This window comes from Balaenoptera borealis (genome assembly GCF_965194805.1).
Source record: "Balaenoptera borealis genome assembly, chromosome: 16".
Lineage (NCBI taxonomy): Eukaryota > Metazoa > Chordata > Mammalia > Artiodactyla > Balaenopteridae > Balaenoptera > Balaenoptera borealis.
This window is the reverse complement of record NC_138872.1, coordinates 14,630,319-14,644,464: the sequence shown is the minus strand read 5'-3', so window position 1 is coordinate 14,644,464 and position 14,146 is coordinate 14,630,319. Positions and strand designations below refer to the sequence as shown.

Here is a 14,146-nt window from a genome sequence, read left to right as displayed (position 1 = left end):
AGCTGGGATCTCACCTCCTCCCTCTCCATTTTATAAAGAGGACTGCAGTCTAGAGGGGTGGTGCGGCTTTCCCAAGGTAGGTGAGCAGAAGGCCCAGGTCCCAGAGGCCCATAACCCTTCTGTGTATGGTCCACGGACAAGCATGCAGGCACACAGTCCTGGCCGGGAATCCTAGCATGGCCGCTCATTTAGGGTCTCGGTCCTGTGGCTGTTAAAGAATTTTCAAAATACATACTTAAATGACATTTAATCTGTTACCAATATTGACTTGATCCTCAGAACAACTCTGAGATAATTATCCCCATTTCACAGATGAAAAAACCGTGGTACAGAGAGGTTAGGTAATTTGCTTAAGCTCACACAGCTAGTAAGTGACAGAGTCAATATTCAAATCAGGCTGTAAAAGCGTTAAAGTCCCCAGAATATGAAACTCAGTACCTATTTTTTCCTGCCTGCAGGTGTGGTGGGGCCCTAAGAGAGGGCACTGGGGCTCAAACAGGAGCATGAGAGACATGGGAGGCCTGGGGTATGACCGGTCCCCCTAGAAGGCCCCAGGCAGGGAAAAGAGGGGAGAGGCCAGGCCCACGCCGCCCTGCCTGCCCCCATACCTCCAGGCAACACAAGGTGGCCAGCGGACCGTAAACCCTTTATTTCCAAACTATAAATAGATCTGCTCTCTGAGAAAATATGCTCTCCAGGCGACGAGGCCCCATCTTCTCCATCTCCCATTCCTAACTGCCCGGCAGTCCAAACCCGGTTATACCTCTGAAATCACCACCTTGGCTCTCAGAGCCTGGCAAGCGGCTGTGACGCCAGCACGGCTTGGGCCCCGCTCCGGCCAGGTCTGAGGCTGGCCTGGCGCTCACCCCTGTTTGACCAGCTCCCTGCCCTGGCCCACCACATGGTCACATGCTCTCGAGGCCCAGCCTGGGAGACCCCGGCCTGCTGCTCCCCAGCGGCTGGGAGGAGCCACCCGGGTCCCCAAGCTGCCGACAGGTGTGAAGGTTGGGGAGCAGCCTGCTTCCAAGCTGGTGCCCTGGCTGGTCACTGCTGCCCCTGGGCCACAAAGTACCCCTCCTCCTCCTCGTTGTCCTTTTCCTCCGGCTGGCTGGTCCGGAGCAGTAGCTCCAGGTCGGGGTTGGAGCCCAGCCCCTTCAGGGGCTTAGGGCCGCTGTCACCTGCGGACAGAGGCAGCCCAGTTACAGACCCAGGACCGGCTTTCTTGGTGTGGCCTGATGTGAGCGTGTGCTCAGGCCCCCAGGCCCCCACCCACCCCCTGGAGATGATCCCCGTGACTTCTCGGAGGAGTGGCGGTGGCGAATCCCCAGGCAAACTTCCTCAATGAGAGGAACAGCCGGTGCAGAGGCAGCTGAACTGTGCAGACCAGACCGCAACTGCTTTGGGGAGTCAAGAGCCACCTGCCTCTTCCTGGCAGGGCTGGCGGAGGGGAACCTGTGGGGCTAAGAGTCACGGGGAAAATGTCATCAGGAGACGGGCTCTGCTTACCTCTGGAGTGCAGGGCTTTGAGGGCGATGTGCAGGGAGATCCCCGAGAGGCAGAGGGCAAAGCCCAGCCAGTTCAAGAGACTGATCTGATCCCCCAGCAGATGAGCTGCCAACAGCAAAGTGCAGACCTCCTGCGGGCAGAGAAGCAGGAAGGGGACGTGCTCGGGAGGAGGAGGTGGAGGGCAGGGGCACCGGGCACACCCACAGGGTAGAGCCAGACCTGCCAAAACTCCCGGGGCCTGGGCAGGCTGGCCTGCAAGGCAAAGGCGGAAGCCTCCCCAAGCTCAGCGAACCAGCCTGTGACGCTTTTTCCCCCTTTGTGTTACTGAGATGCAGGAGGAGGTGCTTTTCACAGGGTTGTCGGGATTAGCAAACAAATCCAGGCTGGGAGCACAGGGTATCAAGCCCACAGCCATGCCCACAGGAACGAAGGAAGCTGCCCTTCCAGAAGGCACCTGCGGACGGAGAGCCTCTGCTGCCACAGGGGAATGAAGTCACACTGGGCTCTACAGGACACACATTGGTCACGGGGTTTTTCGTACACACTGACTGCAAATGGGACCTGTCAGATGATTCGTTCTGAGAAGCACAGCTTATGCCTCATCATTTGGTTGGCAAGACCCTCGGGGAACCCCATACTTCTGGTTTTAGGTAACCCTGCTCCAGTATCAGTGTCTGCCTGGTCCATGGCCCTGAGCAGGAGTGAGAGAGGGTGGGGGAAGGAAGGGGAGACGTGATGAGGGGAGAGGGTAAGGGTGCTGCTGGACAGCAGTAAAGGCAGGATTGGCGAACGCAAGGCACGCGTGATAAAACCATCCCTTACTGTGCCCATGGCAGACATTGCCAATCAATCACAGAACTCTACACTAATGAGTCTGACTGGGGGCTTCTCAATCCTGGCTCCAGGCCACTGCCAAATGACCAGAGTTGGCATTCTTGGTAGAACGTAAAGGCATCCCAGGCCTAGCGGAGTCAGACCTGGCTTTGAATCCCAGCTCGGCTACCTCCTAGCTGCATATCCTTGGGTACGAGCAGCTCTTCATGTCTGTTTCCCCATCTGTGAAGCAGGGACGTGCCCCCCCCCCGCCTCGGAGGGCCACGGTGACGGAAGGAGTGCGGGTGACAGCAGAGTGCGCAGCACCCTAACTAGGCACTTCCGTCTCTTCTCTGCAGGGCTCTGGGATGTAGGAGCTGGGACACCCTCAGGGGTCTCCCCTCTAAGACAGGGCTGGAGTCACCTCCGAGACTGTACCTTAAAAATGCCAGCAATGGAGAGAGTGAGGCTGGAGGTTCTGGAGACCAGGAGGAACTCAGAGAAGCCCAAACCAAAGGCGAGAATCCCGCCAAGGCAGAGGCTGCCAAGCACGCGCAGGAGCAGCGCCGCGTCCTGGAAACGGAAGATCTTCTCAGACGTGGACAGATGGAGACCTGGGAGCGATGGGGGGAGAGCGCGGGAGGCCACGTCCTGGGTGTGCCTGCCGGGGCGGCCTCACCCTCCCCAGTGGCCGGGCGAGCTTGGCCGCTGCTGCCTGCACACTCACTACACCTGCTGCCTGTCGGAGGCCCTGAGCACAAGGACGGAAGGTGTCAGAGAGTCCCACGGAGGTGGCCTGAGACTTGGGGAAACCAGGGAAGCCCCGGGGCAATACAAGCCAGAGATCCTTCTAGGGAGTGATGGGGAGGCTTCTGAACCTCTGGGCTAGAGTAGAGGGGGCTGGCACTGCAGAGGAAATCGGGCAGAAGCGCCTTGCTCCTTCATACGTCGTGTACCTACCCGTCTTTGGGGGAGCAGGGGTGGGGGAGGGTGACTTCATGTGGCCTTGGCAGCTGTGATACCCGGTGGGCCAAAGAGAGACGGGACAGCCCATCACATGAGGACTGTCAATGTCCTGGGCCACTGGAGGAGTACCTTAATTTCAGGTGGGTCACCTCTAAACAGGGATGAAACTCTATCTGTACAAACCTTCTCCATTTAGTTACATAGCTGTGGGGTTTAGCCGAGACATGCCCCCTTTCTGGACCACAGTTTCCCCACTGATTAAATGAAAGGGTTGGGACTAGACCGGACAATGTAATTTGATGAACAGTTCTCAAAAAGTAAACACACACGCGTACAAAGACATGACAAAACCGCGGTCTCTTGTTCCAGAGACACCCACACAGGCCTCCATGCACCAAGTTGCGCTTAGACTTTCAGAGGACCCTTGGCCCTCCAACACTGGCCATCTGAGAGAATGGTTCCTTTCCCTGCAGGAAGGGCCCCTGGTATAGAAGCAGGCGTGAAGCTGAACCCCAGACTCGGCAAATGGACACCTGTAGGAGCAGGAGACTGGCCGAGTACTGTGAGATTTTTGGAGGAAAGCGCCAAAGAAATGCAGAGGGACAGTCCCCCCGGGCAAACAGCCTCCCGAGGTAGGACATCTTCTCTGGTGCTGGGCTCAGCAGTACCGCGAAGGCGTTGGCAAACTGAAGGCAATTCGGGGAAGAGCAACATGAGTAATGAAGGCGCTTGGGGGATTAATTTACCAGAAAAGATTAAAGGAGCTAAATCCATGCAGCTCTGCTAAGTGATGACCACCAGGGGCTCTGGGATGAGGGTTTGCAGAGAATGGTGGGGAATGGTGTAAACACCCAGGAAGGGAGGGAGAGTGCGGCGTTTGGTGCAGGGGGCATAAGGAAGGAATGGAGAGAGATTTTAAAAGGGAAGAAAAAATGAGGCTGCAGAAAAGAAGTTTCCTGGACAATGGAGCTGCAGAATAATTTTCTCCGAGAGGTCTGAGACACTTCACCGCTTGGAACTTAAATGGATGTGGGACGGAATTCCCTGTAATGACCCCGAGGACAGAAGGGACTCTGAGAGGAAGGATAAACAGATAGGGGACGAAGACTAATTCCAAAACACTGGGGAAAGGAAGGCGGTGGCAACGCCTGCCTCCCCTTCCCCCAGTCCCCCAGCCTAGACACATCACCCTGCCTCTGCTCTGGGAGACGACAGCCAAAGGGGACTGCTCACCTGCCTGGGCTCCTGTGTGCCGCCCTCTCCCCTCCCCCTCTCCCTTGCCCCAGAAATGTGCCCTTGGCCGAGGCCAATCCCCCACACGTCTCCCCACGTCTGAACCTACTGTTCCCCCTTCCTGGGACGCCCGCCCCCATCAGGCTGTCAAAATCCCATTCATTCTCCAAAACGCACTGTCTGGGAAGCCTTGACCTGCCTTTCCACCCCACCATCCTGGAGCAATTCATGACCCTGTGCTCCTTCTAAAAGAAAGAACACATCATGGTTAGGAGGAAGGACGCCGGAGCCAGCTGCTGGATCCAAATTCAGGTGTGTTTATGAGCCATGGGACCTTGGGCAAGGCTCTCTCTACTTCTCTCTGCCTCAGTTTCTTTCATCTGCACGATGGGGCAGTAACAGCACTGGCACACAGGCTTTGGGGGAGTATTAAAGGAGTTAATATGTTTAAATTGATCAGAACAGCCCTGGCATACCTTTAGGGCTGTCTGCATTCACCGTCATTACTGCCTGGTGTATTTTACATGCGCTTTCTACGTAGCATTTATTGTGCTGGATTCCAGCCATTTGGTTTAAGTGTCTGTCCAGCCCCCAAACCAGGCACTGCCAGGGAAGAGACCACCATCTCTGATCTCCGTAACCTCTGCAGCTACCACAGTGATAGGCTTGGAGCGGGGATGGGAGCTTTGCTGCACTGAGGTGCCCCCGAGGTGGACGACCCCACGTACCTTCAAATACGGCAAAGAGAGGGAAGAGCCCCAGAAACATGAGTGGCTGCAGGTGGAACATGGTGTCGATGGGGTTCTGGAGCCCTGCAGAAAGGGACACGGGTGAGCCACCAGGCCCGGCCCGCCTCCACCCCGCCTGGTGCCTGGGCCCCTCACTCACCAAGTTCCGCCTTTTGCAGGAGCATCTGGGTGAGGGTCCAGCGAATACCCCCGATGAACGAGGCACCCAGCACCAAGGCAAAGCCCTCAGCGTTGAACTGTGTGGACTTGTAGGTGAACATGAAGAGGCCCCCGGCGATGAGAACCACCACTAAGACCAGCGCCGCACGCTGAAAGGATGGGGAGCAGTTGCAACCACCTTGGGGGTCTCAAGTTCATCGCACCCGGAGTTTGGGGGCCAGCAGCCACCTTGGCTGCCCCTGGGGCGAGACACCCTTCTACCTGCCCCACCCTGGGGTCCTGGCCAGCCCCTGCCCGTCGATGTGTCAGGGCTGACATCCAGCTAGCATGTACCGAGATCCTGAAATACGGCAGTGCTTCCCTACAGCTGTCCTAGGTCCCCATGTGGCCCCAATGGCCCCCCAGGACCCAGGAAGCAAAGGGCTCTTGCTGTACAGCGGGGAGCCTGCAGGACCCGCTGCCCCTTGAACCCTGTCTCCTTTGGTCACTGCTCCTGCCATACCAGGTTCTAAATACTCTCAGTAGTGCCCTGTGTCTAGGTCTTTCCTCAGTGAGTTACCGCCACCTGGGCTGGGCTCATCTCCTTGGTCACACGCAGTGACAAGCCACTGCTCAGGTTCCCCTTGCTATTCTTAGCATCTGTGGGGGCAGGAGGAACACAAGAAAAGCTGGGGCCTTACCAGCTCCTCCAGCTTGAAGATCAGAGAGAAGATCAGGATGAAGAGGACAGCCGAGGATTTGGTCATCGTGTACCTGCGAGGGAAGATTACCCATGACATACCGCTGGAGCTGGGGGCGCGGACCCACAGCGCAATCAGTGGGCTGGAAAGGGTCAGGGGGAGACCCCGGACTTCCCTGAGGGCAGCAGGGCAATCTGGATACAAAGACCAAAGGAAGGCGGCCTGAGTCATCTGGGCTGATACCTGACCTTTAATCAGAAGAAATCTATGTCTAAGAGGCCTCTGATTATCACCAGGGAGAAACTGAGCTTTCTGAGTCCTGTTATTTACCGACTCCTCAGCGCAGACCAGGATAAGGCAGGAAGAATGAGAGAAGGGGAGAAAGAGAGAAAGCAGAGACTGTGCTCGCTGAAGTGCAATATCTGAGACAAGAAATAACTGTTCCGCCTGCCCCTCTGTGCCCCTTTCTCCGCTGCCCTGTCACCATTCCGTCTGAGCCCCCGGCTTCCCCAGGCCGCCTGGCAGGGAGGCACAACACCCCCTCCGTGCCTGGCTTACTGCAGAGGCTGGCGACTTCCAGGCGAGCTGCTGGGTGCCAGGGAGGCGCGGAGAGAGCGAGGGGGTTGGGTCCCAGAGGGCAGTGTGACGGCTGGCCCGTGGGCCCGGCACACAGACACGCTGCTGGAATGAGCCCCCAGGGAGGTGGCGGGCGTGGCCGGTACTCACAGTGAGACGGTGATGTAGAGGAAGCTCCAGTTGGACAAGCCCACGTCAAGCGCCGTTGCCAGTGCTGCAGAGACACAGGCCCCACCGGACACGCAGCCAGGGCAGGCCGGTACGGGTGCGCCAGCGGTGAGCACACCTCGCTGTGAGGCGCCTGAGTGCCCCCTGCCTTGGCCTGTAGGCCTGCCTTTCTCTGGGGTCCTCCCCGCCTTCCTTTCTACCCAGCAACTGAAGGGTTAACTCCTGGCCCCCCCAGAAGGGGAGGGGGCGGCAATCCTCCACCTGCTGGTTGCGGCCACTGCGGCCCCCACTTGTTGAATACTTGGCACATCCCCCTGAGGAGGGAGCGGTGTCAATCGGACCCTGAGGCTCCCCGACTGGAAGCCCTGCAGTGGCTCCCGCCTCCCTCAGAGTGAAACACACGCTCCGGAGGACCTGGCCCTCCAGGATCTGGCACCGCCACCTTCTCGGGCCGCCTTTCTCCCCCTTCCTCTTACCAACGCTGAGCTGAGCGCTCAGCCTCTCGAGACACTTTCAGTTCCCTCTCGGACCCACGCAGCAACCTGACCCAGGCACACGAGTGCCTCCCCTCAACTCCCGCCCCAGGTCTCAGCCCGCTCAGCCCCTGTTCCCGAAACCCTCTCGCCTGGCCACCAGCCGGTTCCCTCCCCTGTGCCCCGTGGCCCCCAGGCACCCCCTCTGCCGCCCGAGGGCAGGCGCCTGTGCCCTGCTCACTACTGTCTCCAGGCCTTGGTACCTGCTCGGTGTGTGTGTTCAAGGTTGCGGGAACAACCGGCCACTGCTGCACGGCCCCCCATCCCCGCCCCAGCCCCCCATCCCCGCCCTGTGGCGCGGCGGCCGGAGTAAGAGGCAGCAGGAGGCAGCAGCCGGGGCGGGCGCGGGAGGCGGCCGAGAGAAGCGAAGAGGGGAGGGCCTAAGCTTCAAGCCACAGAGGCTTCCTTCCTTCTGGTCCGGGCCTCTGGCTTCCCGAGCTCCCTCCTCCTGCCTCCAGGGCCCTCCTGGGACCACCCCGCGGGCACGTACCTGTGGGAGCCACTCTTCTGAGGTAGTCGGTCCAGCTCAGCACCACGCGGGCCCTGTGGCTGGAGCACTGAACCAGGGCCCTGGACAGGGCAGAGAACAGGAAGATCACGGCCAGGTGCAGCATGGTCATGAAGAGGGGGAAGTGGAAGCTCTGCACGGAGCCCAAGCACAGAGCACAGACGGCGGCGCTGTTACTGCCTGCCGCCGGCCCCCCGGCTCCTGCCTCCTGCCTCCCTCCTCGCCTCTACCTGGCGGAGGGGCGCTGCTTCAGCAGCTCACGAGGGCGCCGCAGTGTACGAGGGGCCTTAGGAACCCCACGTCTCCCCAGCTCATCCTCAGTGTCTCCCCCTCTCCTGATTTCCCCTCCATCCCAATATTTAAGGGGAATCCCTGGCGTGGCCCTGTCGCGTCGCTGGTGTGAGTGGCTTCCAGTGTGACTAGTTGAAGCCCATGCCGCCCGCTGTTAAATACTGGGGGGCGCTGTAGTCCTGGCCGCAGCCATCTCCCACCCGGCCGGGCTGGCGGGGCCCCCGCGTTACCTTGGTCAGCCACTTGTTGTAGAAGGTGATGCCGATGGAGAAGCAGTAGTAGAGAAGGACCAGCCCCAGAGTCAACACCGCCCTCCACACGAAGGCCACGTCGAGGGCCCACCTCCCCATCCGTGGAAGCTGCAGCTCCCCGGCTCTGGTCAGTGGGGGCGGACCTCTCCTGAAGATGCCCGCAGGGCCCGCAGGAAGGGCCAGTCGAGCTGGACCCGTGACTTTCAACAAGCGCGTCTCCTGGCTGGCGCTCTCGCTGCCTCCATGATCGGGAAGCGTCCCCTGAGACCCAGACTCTGTCCTCACCTAAGGGGCTGGTGGCCCGAGCCGACCCTCTCCATGATCAACTGTGTACACGACTCGCCGGATCCCAGGGCTGAGGCTAGAAAGAGGAAAAGGCCGTTCCGGTGGCCCTGGCAGGGGGAGGGCTACCCCACGTGTCCACCCCAGCCTTGGCCCGCGGGGAGTGCAGCGGGGCGGACAGGACTGCAGGGCTCACAGCTCCCTGTGACGTCCACTCTCCTGTCACCTCAAGCTGTTCTCCATGAATTTCCACCAGAGTGACCTTTTAAAAATGTAAATCTGATCATGTCAGAGGAGACTGCAGCCCTTCAGTAGCTCCCAGGCTCTTATGACAAAGACCAAAACCCTTCCCTGGCTCAGAAGGCCTGCTCCGCCCTGTCGGACTCTTGGTGTCCTCGTCCTGCCACAGGGCTTTCCTTTTCCCAAACACATCGGGCTCTTTCCTGCTGCCCCAGGGAGCTGAACGCTCTGCCCACCCTTCATTCCTTCCTCAGCAGATCCTACTTATCTTCAGCTCAAATGGCATTTCCTCAGGGAGCACCGCCCCGCCCTCCCCATGGGCCCCCCTGAGATACAGGCTGCTGCCGCGGCTCCCCTACTTTTCCTTCATCGTGCTTGTGTGAGGCTGCGTCCCCCAAGGGGCTGTGCGCTCCGAGCACACCGGAGCTGGTGTCCGTGTCAGCTTACACCCACCTGGCACACTGTGCGCTCCCTGTATGGCTTGATGGCTCCATGCAAGAAAGGGCACGTGATTTTCAGAAGATGGATCTGGGCTTTAAGGCGTTGAAAACGAACTGGTCAGAACTAGGGTGTCAACTACCAGTCAGTCAGAATTTGAGCTAAGTCTATACGCCATAGTTTACATCCTTTACCAGACAAATAAATTCATGACCAAAAAAACAAAACAAAACAAAACAAAAACCGAACTGGAAAAGCCACACCTCCCATGCCCTAGCCTCTAACAACCACTCCCATGGAGGCAGTGCCTGCCTGAGGGTCTTGCCAGAGGGGACCACTCCCTGCCTCCCTATCAATCCAGCCAAGCCTAATGAGTGTCCAGAGCACACAGGCTCGGGGAGACCAGGCAGACTCGGGACCAGTGTGACCCACCTGCTGCCTCATCTCCTCCTCTGAGACATTCCCCCCTTGCAGAAATGCCACCTCCTTCTGGAAGCCTTCCTAGAACCGTCCGATCAGACATACCTTACCTCCCCCACCCCTGGTCCTTTCTAAAAGGAGAAATCACATTCAGTTCTGTACTCTGGAACCTGGCTTACCATGTCTCCTTCCCCAAGGCAAACTGGGAGCTGGCACAAGGCTTTGCCCAGAGGACACCTTAGGCTGTGGCTCTCTTCAGGAAACTCTGGAAACCTGTGCTGTTCTGGGGAGACTCTCCTAGCTTTTAGTGAGTCGGGAATATGGGAGAACAGTCCACATAACTAAGAACTGTTCAGCACCCTGCATAACTTCAACATTCACAGAGGTGAAAGATCTATTTATAATTCCCTGAACTTACAACCCAACTTTGTTTCACATGTAACACAGAGCAAATTTTCCATGGGTCTCCTAGGCACTAAAATGTCCAATAATACCTATACCACGTACACTGAAAGGAGACTGAACTGTTTTTGATAAAACGGTACCACGAGTTCCCAGTCTGGAAAAACAACCTCATCTACAGACACAGCAGGCATGGTTTTCGAGCTGCCAACGCGACATGGCTGCAGCCACCTGTGCTGTGGCTTTCACACTCCCAGAGGTTCTACCAGAGGTGAAAGCGCCCACTGCTTCTTTGTAGCTTCTAGTATCGCAGGGCCCAGGAACTCACATATTGAAACATTTTATTATCGATTACCTTCCTTTTATTTCTCTTTTATATTATGGTTAGGGCATTGTCAATTAAAAAAAAATTATGTGTAGGCCATTTTCATTAACCATAAATTTCCTTTGTGAATAATAAGGGGGGTTGTTACTGAAATATCTGTCGTTCAAAAGAAGGTGTTGTATCCAGTGGGTTGAGAACCGCTGTGCTAGGTGATCTCATGTGGTCCCATTCCCTGAAATGTGAGCTTACATCTCCCCAATGTGGATCCCTCTCTCTGACCTCCTCAACTCCACAAGAATATCCAACTGCTTCCTTGTCCTTTTCGGTTGAATGTCTAATGTCAGGTGTCTCACACATAGCCTGTCCAGGGCTGACTCCTGTTTTTCATCCACTCTCCATCCAAACCTCCTCTTCCCACCTCAGCCAGGGGCACCATCACCTGGTTACTCAGGCCAGAAATCTTGTTCTCACCCTTGACTCCTCTCTTTCCCTCGGTCCACATTCAATCAGCAAATACTGTCACCTCTATCTTGAAAAAATATCCCAAATAAGGTCCCATCTCCTGACCTCCACCACTACCGTCCGAGTCACCATGCTCCCTGCCCTACACAATGCACTGGTCTCCTATATGGTCCTCTCTGCTTCTGCCTGCACCCCTCACAGTCTGACTCCTCTCCTCCAGCCAGAGAGTGGAGCACGGGGGCACCAAACCTACATCCAACAGAACTTCAGGCCCACGCTCTTTCCTCTATACCAATGTTTCCCAACTTCGGCATTATTGATATTTGGGGCCAGATAATTCTTTGTTGGGAGAAGGCCTGTCCTGTGCATTGGATCCCTGGTCTCTGCGCACTAGGTGCCTGTAGCATCCCTTCCCCTTCATCCCAAGCTGTGACAACCAAAAATGTCTCCAGGTGTCGCCAACTGTTACCCGGGGGCAAAACGGCTCCCTGGTGAGATCGACTGCCGATGTCCCACAGGCAACCACGGGGCGTGTTGGCACTAAGGGAGCTTTCTCCTGGCACTCCCTCCCTGTGGTTCCCCCAGGGCTCCCATGCCAGGGCAGTCTGCACTCTCCTGTGAATCGACTTCTTGCACCTTCTGGCTTCCGGTGTGGTTCCTGCTCCAACACTGCCATGCCCTCCCTCCACCATTCAAACCCTACCCTTCCTTCAACGAGCCAGTCCAGGTGCCCCACCTGCATTAAGTCCCCATGCCCACCCCAGCCCACACGGAGCACCTTCTCAAAGTTAAGAAGGCTCCTAACTGGCGTCCCTGCTTCCTCTCCCCCGCTACAGCCTGGAGTCCACCAATCAGCCCCAGAGGTGGCCTGAGCACAGAAAGCAGGCCAGGCCCTCTGGGGACCCCGACTCCTCAGCAGGCCCAAAAGGAAGGCCTTCCACCCTCTGGCCTCTGCCCATATCTGCAACCTCATCTTCGCCCCCGCCCACCCGCCACGCTGGCCCCTCGTTTGTCCAACACATCAAGCCTGTGTCCTTCTCTGCATTTGCTGTTCCTTCTGCCCAGTACAGTCTTCCACAGACCTGTGCTTGGCTGAACATCCTGGGCGAGGGCGAGCCCTCCTAATCCTCGTGGCACCTCCCACTACCTGACGTTTCCTTGTTTGTCCACGTGTTCACTGCCCATCCCCGACTCCCACCCCACCGCGGGATACGGCCTCTCCAAGGGCAGGGCCGGGTCCGCGTGATGCCCGCCTGGATAACGTCGCGGGTGCTCGGGAAACGCCGGGGGGAGCGCACACGAGCGGAGGCCCGGGCCCCTCTACGACCGGGACACTGAGGCCCGGGATGAGGAGCTCCCCGGGGGACCCGGAGCCGCGGCGCGCGTCGCCAAGCCGGGACCCCGCTCCCAGCCCCGCCCGGGTCCACCCCCCGACCCCGGGAGCGCGCAGAAGGGCCGCCGCGCGCCCACTCACCTCGGCCGCGGCCGCTCCAGGCCCGGATCCTCCTGCCGGAAGTGCGAGGCCGAGCGCCGCCACGTGGGGGCAGTCCTGCCGGAAGCCGCTGAGGGCCGAGCGGGGGCGGTGTCGGGGGCGGGGCGGCGCTCGGGGGCCGGTTCTCCTGTGCCGTCTGCGGAGCCCAGGGCTGTGCGCTTCCGCAGCTCGGGAGCTCCCTGAGGCTCGACGCCGAGCTCCCCCTCGTTCGGTGGTTGTTAGTGTCTCCTGCGCTCAACCAGGGTCTCGGTCTGGAGCCTCGGTGCCTGCTGCAGAGCCCTGCGCATCGCGGGCAGCCAGAAAACAATCACCTACTTACAAATTAAATATTTACCGTATTCCAACCCAGTGCTGGGCAACCATGGAAACACCGAGCTGGATCTCTCCTGGGCTTTTTCTTCTGGGAGCTCAAGCCAGCTGGGGAGTGATGTCAGAGGCATTAAATTTTAGGACTTACAAGATCCATGGGAGGGAATAAATAATAAACATTTGTGAAACATCTTCCGTGTGCCTGAAAACTCTATAAGAATGATCTTAATTTCATTAAGTTGAGTAAGGGGAGAGCATCCCAGACAAGAGGAAATAAGGAGGCGAGGAGAAGGCTGGAGCCTGGCTTGGAGTCCACTTGTTTATAAGGAGAGTTAACAAAAACCATGGTTGGAAAAGTAGCCAAGGGGCAAGATGCAGTAGTCCCCAAAATGCCAGCTAGGGAGTTGAGGTCTTACTCATCTTTCAGGATGGATTAAAAGGGGCAGAGCAGGTCGAGAGAGAGAACCATTTAGGCCAGGGCAGGCTAGGGTTGCAGAGTGAAGCCCAGTTTGGGACTTTTTGCCCCTCCTGGATCTGTGGCTCTAAGGCTGGCTGCAAACAGGAGTCCTTGCAAGTGACTCAGCTGGGCTCCCTGCCCTCTCTGAACAGAAGGCTCAATGCCAGAGTGTAAGCAGTTCTTTATGCAGACCGCTGCTGCCCCACCCCCGCCAGCTGGCATCACCAGGCATTCGTTCATTCCGCACTTACCAACACCTACAATGGCACCCAAGCTCTTGGCTTTATTGAGTCCTCAAGGCTGCATGTACTTTCTATGCCTTTTGAAAGCGCTTGTCCTCACCCTCTTCTCCTTCAGAGGCAAGCTAAAGTATCTACTTCATCACCGCCCTCATTCAAGCCTCCCGGCTATCAAGGCTGAGGTTTGAGCGACAGAGACAGTGTAGAACACCAGCTGGCAGGCTGGGCACTAAGCACCGGCAACACACAGGGTGAAGAACATGTCTTCTTTGTCAGGCACAAGTACTCGAGCTGTTCCCTGGCTGTGTCCCTGGCGGGGAGGAGAGGGAGGCCATGTCCTCGGGGGTGTACAGTATGCCTTTCCCTGCTATACTGGGCGGGCCTGAGTGGAAAGCACTTTGTCCTGGTGTGACAGTCTGTGAGCATCCTTAACCAGCAGGCAGGTGTGTGTGCGTACGTGTGTGTGCAGGCATGTGCGTGGTGGGGCAGAGTTGCTCAGGAGGAGGAAGGGGCTCTGGGAAGGCGGCTGAGGGCTCTAGCTGGAGCTCTCCAACGTCTCCCAGACACAGTGAAATGAACGCTTGTCAAGGTGAAAGCTCCCTTGGGCAGGGAGCAAGTACAGAGAAACAGCTGTTAATGGGAACCAG

At 57.9% G+C, this 14,146-nt stretch overlaps 1 protein-coding gene across 6 annotated transcripts; it reads right to left on the bottom strand.

Moving 5' to 3' along the window:
* Window positions 1-230: 230 nt before the first annotated feature.
* Window positions 231-12,573, bottom strand: SLC35H1 (solute carrier family 35 member H1). 6 transcript variants are annotated; one of them, XM_082359455.1, is made up of 10 exons: window positions 12,477-12,572; window positions 8,413-8,794; window positions 7,874-8,024; window positions 6,833-6,896; window positions 6,107-6,179; window positions 5,407-5,575; window positions 5,247-5,330; window positions 2,758-2,933; window positions 1,507-1,636; window positions 231-1,178 (listed from the first exon to the last, which is right to left on the bottom strand). In XM_082359455.1, exons 2-10 carry the CDS (start codon window positions 8,530-8,532, stop codon window positions 1,045-1,047), a joined length of 1,101 nt encoding a protein of 366 aa, XP_082215581.1. In that variant the 5' UTR covers window positions 8,533-8,794; window positions 12,477-12,572; the 3' UTR covers window positions 231-1,044. The 6 variants fall into 6 exon arrangements, with proteins under 6 accessions (XP_082215581.1, XP_082215585.1, XP_082215582.1 ...); XM_082359459.1 differs by having other exon boundaries at window positions 7,874-7,953; XM_082359456.1 differs by lacking the exon at window positions 5,247-5,330 and having other exon boundaries at window positions 12,477-12,573.
* Between the last annotated feature and the right edge of the window lie 1,573 nt (window positions 12,574-14,146).

Bases quoted from the DNA above. Each gene is read 5' to 3' on its own strand.
- SLC35H1 (XM_082359455.1), bottom strand. From the start codon at position 8,532: ATGGGGAGGTGGGCCCTCGACGTGGCCTTCGTGTGGAGGGCGGTGTTG. The intron at 8,025-8,412 runs GTAACGCGGGGG...GGCTCCGTGCAG, and splicing joins ACAACAAGTGGCTGACCAAG to AGCTTCCACTTCCCCCTCTT. The intron at 1,179-1,506 runs GTAAGCAGAGCC...CTCTGTCCGCAG, and splicing joins CAAAGCCCTGCACTCCAGAG to GTGACAGCGGCCCTAAGCCC.